At 48.6% G+C, this 7726-nt stretch overlaps 1 protein-coding gene across 1 annotated transcript in view; it reads right to left on the reverse strand.

Annotated features, from left to right (window-relative positions):
- The window catches only part of LOC137604026 (autotransporter adhesin BpaC-like), a 2407-nt gene extending 1386 nt beyond the window's left edge, over window positions 1–1021 (reverse strand). Inside the window, exons 1-3 of the mRNA XM_068327945.1 lie at window positions 845–1021; window positions 664–744; window positions 1–489 (exon numbers count right to left, since the gene is read on the reverse strand). The exon at window positions 1–489 is cut by the window's left edge and continues 161 nt beyond it. Of these exons, the coding sequence (XP_068184046.1) occupies window positions 1–489; window positions 664–744; window positions 845–1021 (747 nt within the window). The remainder of the gene's footprint in view (window positions 490–663; window positions 745–844) is intronic.
- Between the last annotated feature and the right edge of the window lie 6705 nt (window positions 1022–7726).

Genomic DNA, 7726 nt, shown 5'->3' on the forward strand with positions numbered 1-7726 from the left:
AGCTGTCCCATTAGCGTGGCTAGCTGTCCCGTTAGCGTGGCTAGCTGTCCCGTTAGCGTGGCTAGCTGTCCCGTTAGCAGGGCTAGTTGTCCCGTTAGCAGGGCTAGTTGTCCCGTTAGCGTGGCTAGTTGTCCCGTTAGCGTGGCTAGTTGTCCCGTTAGCGTGGCTAGTTGTCCCGTTAGCGGGGCTAGTTGTCCCGTTAGCGTGGCTAGTTGTCCCGTTAGCGGGGCTAGTTGTCCCGTTAGTGTGGCTAGTTGTCCCGTTAGCGGGGCTAGTTGTCCCGTTAGCGTGGCTAGTTGTCCCGTTAGCGGGGCTAGTTGTCCCGTTAGCGTGGCTAGTTGTCCCGTTAGCGGGGCTAGTTGTCCCGTTAGCGTGGCTAGTTGTCCCGTTAGCGGGGCTAGTTGTCCCGTTAGCGTGGCTAGCTGTAGATGACTCCGTGCCGGTCCAGGAAGAACAGCTGATCCTACACACATGAGGGGCCGGGCCAGACTAGGGGCGGGGTCAGGGACGGGTCAGGTATTTACCTTGAAGCAAAGTGACCAACGAGTCACCTGATTGGTTCCCTGAGGAACGCCACATTTAACAACAATGTGTTTATTCACTGTGTGTGTGTGTGTGTGGGGGGGGGGTCCTCTTCCTGCAACACACAATGAGACGCCCGACTCGGCGCCCCGCCCTCTGAGCTCCATTCTCTTGGTTCTGGACGTGCCCCCCCTTCCTGGACTCCAGCCCCCCCTCCTCTTCCTATAGGAAATAAAGGGGGGGATATAAAAGGCTCCATATATAGGAGTCAGGGCCTCTGGTCGCATGGACTGAAGCATCATGGGAGCAGGAGCAGCTTCACCTGAAGTCCCTCAGAGCCGCCTGATTGGTCAGAGCACAACCGACCGCTGATCCAGTCAGAATGATGGGCGTGGTCACCAGAACCGCTGCCGTTCCTCTGATGCTGCACCTTCTCCCTGATGAGCGAGGAGCAGAGGCGGGTCCCCTGAGCACAAGCCACGCCCTTCTTCTTGTTCATCCAATGAGATCACTGAGATGCAGGTTCGACCAAAATTGGGGTCATGTGACCTGATGTGACGTGTTGTGATCCCCTCAACACCGACCCGCGTCCCGCCTGAGGCCTGGTTCACACCGGAGGCCGGCGGGATGCGGTCTGAGTCCGTTCACGCCGGCGTCCCCCTGCCGCAACAGGAAGTGGAAATAGTTTGTTTAAACGGACACAATCTGGCCCCACCCAATCACACGGCGAGAAACATTTCCGGTGTCATTACAAACTTACACACACTCACACTCACACACACACACACACACACACACACACACACACACACACACACACTCACACACACACACACACACACACACACACACACACACACACACACACACACACACACACACACTCACACTCACTCACACACACACACACACACACACACACACACACACACACACACACACACACACACACATACACAGAAACAGTGACCGTCTGTCCTTGAAGACGCCTCTACAACAGCGGTGTTTGGGGGCGTTCAGTGTAATGTAACTAAATGTAACTCAGTGTAATGTAACTAAATGTAACTCAGTGTAATGTAACTAAATGTAACTCAGTGTAATGTAACTAAATGTAACTCAGTGTAATGTAACTAAATGTAACTCAGTGTAATGTAACTAAATGTAACTACTCCTTAATGTAACTAATAAATGTAACTAAATGTAACTCAGTGTAATGTAACTAAATGTAACTACTCCTTAATGTAACTAATAAATGTAACTAAATGTAACTCAGTGTAATGTAACTAAATGTAACTACTCCTTAATGTAACTAATAAATGTAACTAAATGTAACTCAGTGTAATGTAACTAAATGTAACTACTCCTTAATGTAACTAATAAATGTAACTAAATGTAACTCAGTGTAATGTAACTAAATGTAACTACTCCTTAATGTAACTAATAAATGTAACTAAATGTAACTCAGTGTAATGTAACTAAATGTAACTACTCCTTAATGTAACTAATAAATGTAACTAAATGTAACTCAGTGTAATGTAACTAAATGTAACTACTCCTTAATGTAACTAATAAATGTAACTAAATGTAACTCAGTGTAATGTAACTAAATGTAACTACTCCTTAATGTAACTAATAAATGTAACTAAATGTAACTCAGTGTAATGTAACTAAATGTAACTACTCCTTAATGTAACTAATAAATGTAACTAAATGTAACTCAGTGTAATGTAACTAAATGTAACTACTCCTTAATGTAACTAATAAATGTAACTAAATGTAACTCAGTGTAATGTAACTAAATGTAACTACTCCTTAATGTAACTAATAAATGTAACTAAATGTAAGTCAGTGTAATGTAACTAAATGTAACTACTCCTTAATGTAACTAATAAATGTAACTAAATGTAACTCAGTGTAATGTAACTAAATGTAACTACTCCTTAATGTAACTAATAAATGTAACTAAATGTAACTCAGTGTAATGTAACTAAATGTAACTACTCCTTAATGTTTAATAATTTATTCCTGATTCCAGTTACAAACATTACAGTTAGAAAGAAACATGGAACACCCCCCCCCCCTTCAATCTGTGTGACACGTGTCCGGCCAATCAGATTGCTGGAAGCAGGACGGTGGCCTGAGTTCCTCTGTGTGTGTGTGTGTGTGTGTGTGTGCGCCCCCCCAGCAGACCAGACCCCAGCCTGCTGGTGTTCTGCTGCGTCTGATCTTCACCCATCAGGCCCCCTCCAGACCCCCCCTCCACCCCAGACCTGTCCTGTTCCCCCTCCTGCCCCACCCCCTCCTCTCATACCCCCCCCCCCCCCCCGACAGTCTTCCTGCCCTGGACCCACCACAGCCGTTGTGTAAAGTGTTTACATTCTGGGCTGTAATTAGAGCGATAGAACGTCTGATCCCACAGTCGATTAGGGGGGGTCACACAGAGTACACCCCCACCCCAACCCCGAGCCCCCCTGCCTGACCCCCCCACTGTGATGTAACAACAGGAAACGGCTTCTGTCAGGAAATGCAGAAGAAGAATCCATCCAAGTTAGCCCGCATGATAGAAACACATATCCCAGCATGCATCAGTTCTGTTTAACACCAGAACCACCAGAACCAGAACCACCAGAACCATCAGAACCACCAGAACCACTAGAACCACCTGATTCACTAGAACCAGAACCACCAGAACCACTAGAACCAGAACCACCAGAACCACTAGAACCACTAGAACCAGTACCATCAGAACCATCAGAACCATCAGAACCACCAGAACCACTAGAACCATTAAAATCAGAACCACCAGAACCACTAGAACCAGATCTACCAGGACCACTAGAACCAGTACCATCAGAACCATCAGAACCACCAGAACCACTAGAACCATTAAAATCAGAACCACCAGAACCACTAGAACCAGATCTACCAGAACCACTAGAACCAGTACCATCAGAACCATCAGAATCACCAGAACCACTAGAATCATTAGAACCAGAACCACCAGAACCACCAGAACCACTAGAACCACTAATACCACGAGAACCAGAACCACCTGAACCACTAGAACCACAAATACTATCAGAACCATCAGAACCACCAGAACCACGAGAACCAGTAGAACCAGTACCATCAGAATCATCAGAAACACCAGAACCAGAACCACCAGAACCACTAGAACCAGTACATCAGAACCACCAGAACTACTAGAACCAGAACCACCCGAAGCAGAACCACCAGAACCATCGAGGATTCTGTCAGACATCTGTGGGACCGGCTCAGGACCTTTGAGACCGGTTCAGGATCTGTGGGACCGGTTTAGGATTTGTGGCACCGGTTCAGGACCTTTAGGACTGGTTCATGATCTGTGGGACCGGTTCCATCTTAGAACCAAACTCAGAACAGTGCTGAGATCCGATTTCATTCTCTGATTCAATGATGGACCTGCAGGAACACGTAGGTGGTATAAAGCTGCACGTGTTCCTGTGTGAGGAACCAGAACCGGAACCAGAACAGGAACCAGAACAGGAACCAGAATCAGAACAGGAACAAGAACAGGAACCAGAACAGGAACCACAACCCGAACAGGAACCACAATCAGAACCAGAACCAGAACAGGAACAAATACAGGAATCAGAAAAGCAACCAGAATCAGAACCAGAACCCAAACAGGAACCAGAACAGGACCGGGTCTTGTGACCAGGACCAGTGGACCTGGGTCCTGCAGAGGAGTGGTGAACAGCCTGGGTTTGACTCCACAGCGTTAACACACATGTCCTGGGGGGTGGGGGGGCACACACAGGACACACACCACCCTGATCAGGATCAGCTGTTATGTAAGGACAAGAAACTCCCTTTGTGTGTGTGTGTGTGTGTGTGTGTGTGTGTGTGTGTGCGTGCGCGTGCGTGTGTGTGTGCGTGTGTGTGTGTGTGTGTGTGCGTGTGTGTGTGTGTGTGCGTGTGTGTGTGTGTGCGTGTGCGTGTGTGCGTGTGTGTGTGTGTGTGCGTGCGTGTGCGTGTGTGTGTGTGTGTGTGTGTGTGCGTGTGTGTGTGCGTGTGGGGTTTGGGGTGGGGGTGGGGGGTACTTATGCATCAGAGGCTGAAACAGTGATGAACAAACAGGGATGTTAACAGCCCCCCCTGCTGGTGGTTCATCAAATAACAGGAACACGTGGGAAGAAGCGGAGACACGTCATTGGATCAACATGCTGGACGCGGCTCCGCCTCCAAACTACAACACAACAACAACCACCAGAACCAGAACCACTAGAAACATCAGAACCACTAGAACCACCTGATCCACTAGAACTAGAACCACCAGAACCACTAGAACCACCTGATCCACTAGAACTAGAACCACCAGAACCACTAGACAACAACAACACCACAACAACAAGAGAATTCGTACCTGGAGCGCCTTTTAGCCTGTGTAACGTTACACAGGTGTGTAACACACCTGTGTAACGTTACACAAGTGTGTAACGTTACACAGGTGTGTAACACAGGTGTGTAACACAGGTGTGTAACACAGGTGTGTAACGTTACACACCTGTGTAACGTTACACAGGTGTGTAACCCTCACCCTAACATCATCAGTCCTTTGATCCGTTGATTGATAACATTTCTATCCATAACCCTGGACCGTCAGAAACAGGCTGATGGACATAAACAATCAGTAAACAGTCAGTAAACTGTTTAATGACGTAGATTTCATTCAAACAAGTGTTTATTATGACGTCAAAGCAGTTGCGACACCGTGCGAGCCAAACCGGGCTGCTGCTGCCCCCCTCTGGACGGAGTGTGTTACTTCACACACAAACCAGCTTCTGTACCGGAACGAGTCCACCTGCATGACGTCAGACTGAGGCTGATGACGAGAGGACCATCAGTCCTGGGCTCATTGATGACGTGTGTTATTCAATCAGCTGGTTATGACTAACACGCGCCCTGCAACAGGCGTGTCCACCTGTTGCAGGGCGCGTGCCGTTCACGCAACCGCGTGGCCGTTCCCCGGTGACACCGGAAACGGAGGAAGTTGTCCGGTGGGGCCCGCGGGACGCGCGCGCTGCAGTGGCGCGTGTCGGAGCGGATGTTCCCGGGTGGAGCAGCAGCTTCCGGGAAACTTTCACGTGTCTGTCCGGTCCGGTTCCGGTTCCCCGCCATGCTCTGACGGCACACACTCCGGTAGATCAGGGGCTGCAGCGTGACGTCATGGACGGACCGGGAGCCGCGTTAACGGGAGCCGCGTTAACGGGAGCCGCGCCCGCGAACACGGCTGGGTCGGGACCGGCGCCAGCGCTGCGGGGGGTTTCAGGTGAGTGGTGCTCATGTGACGGCTCGGTGTGGGTGTGAGTGTGTTCTGGTGTCACCAGGACCCAGAGGAACCGGTTCTGATGGACCCAGAAGAAGTGGTTCTTATGGACCCAGAGGAACCGGTTCTGATGGACCCAGAGGAACCGGTTCTGATGGACCCAGAAGAAGTGGTTCTGATGGACCCAGAGGAACTGGTTCTGATGGACCCAGAGGAAGTGGTTCTGATAGAGGAACCACAGAGACACTCCTGGACCTCAGGTGGGCCAATTCAGGTCCAGATGTTCTCTAAAGGGTCTGCTCTGGTCTGAATGTCCGGTTCTGATCCGTGTTCTGGTTGTCGTGTGACCTGTGACCTATGACCATGAATCCAGCTCTGTTGCTGTGATGTCATCACATGGGGGTGGAGCCAGAACGATGGGAATTTCTCTGTAAACAAACCAAACTGGGAGCAGTCTGTCAGATCACCCACACACACACACACACACACACACACACACACACACACACACACACACACACACACACACACACACACACACACACACACACACACGCACACCATCACTAACACACACACACACACACACACGCACACCATCACTAACACACACACACACACACACACACACGCACACCATCACTAACACACACCCACACACACACACACACACACACACACACACACACACACACACACACACGCACACCATCACTAACACACACACACACACACACCATCACTAACACACACACACACACACACACACACACACACACACACACCATCACTAACACACACACACACACACACACACTTTTTGAGTGAAGGTAATGATGGAGCTGGAGGTGTGTGTGTGATGGTGTGTGTGTGATGGTGTGTGTGTGTGTGTGTGCGTGTGTGTGTGTGTGTGTGTGTGTGTGTGTCTGTGATGGTGTGTGTGATGGTGAGTGGTGGTGGAGTGTGTGTGAGATCACTGGTGTAGTGCTGCCCCCTGCTGGTCCAGTGACGTAAACACCAGTGGATGGAGAGGTGATCAGCAGAGTTCTGGTTCTGTTCAGATCAATAAGTTAATGAAACCAGAATCAATCAGTTTTATGGGATGGATTTCTTAACTTCCTGTATTTGTCAGGTCTTTTATTTTGTTAACTTCCTGTATTTGTCAGGTCTTTTATTTTGTTAACTTCCTGTATTTGTCAGGTCTTTTATTTTGTTAACTTCCTGTACTTGTCAGGTCTTTTATTTTGTTAACTTCCTGTTTTTGTCAGGTCTTTTATTTTGTTAACTTCCTGTATTTGTCAGGTCTTTTATTTCGTTAACTTCCTGTATTTGTCAGGTCTTTTATTTTGTTAACTTCCTGTATTTGTCAGGTCTTTTATTTTGTTAACTTCCTGTACTTGTCAGGTCTTTTATTTTGTTAACTTCCTGTATTTGTCAGGTCTTTTATTTTGTTAACTTCCTGTATTTGTCAGGTCTTTTATTTTGTTAACTTCCTGTATTTGTCAGGTCTTTTATTTTGTTAACTTCCTGTATTTGTCAGGTCGTGATGACTTGCTGCAGACCGGCGCCTGGGGGGCGGTCCCTGTGGGCGGCGGCCGCCTCGATAGACACGGCCACTCATTGGCTCTTCACCAGGTAACTCCTCCTCCTCTAGTGTGGGGGGGTCAGAGGGTCCGTTATTCATCTCACCTCTGAGGAGACGTCACCATCCACCATTTAGATCAGCCCGTCACGGTCTGGAGGTCAGGTGACGCGTCTCCAGTCCAGGAGGTCATTATAAGATGTCATTATGGGATGTAATTATGGGATGTGTGGCGGGACGATGAAGATAGATGTCCAGTTGGATGAGGAGCCTGAAGGAGATCAGTCTGCAGTGTTTGTTTGTGGCCTCCTGGA

This window comes from Antennarius striatus, chromosome 11, assembly GCF_040054535.1.
Source record: "Antennarius striatus isolate MH-2024 chromosome 11, ASM4005453v1, whole genome shotgun sequence".
Classification (NCBI taxonomy): Eukaryota; Metazoa; Chordata; class Actinopteri; order Lophiiformes; family Antennariidae; genus Antennarius; species Antennarius striatus.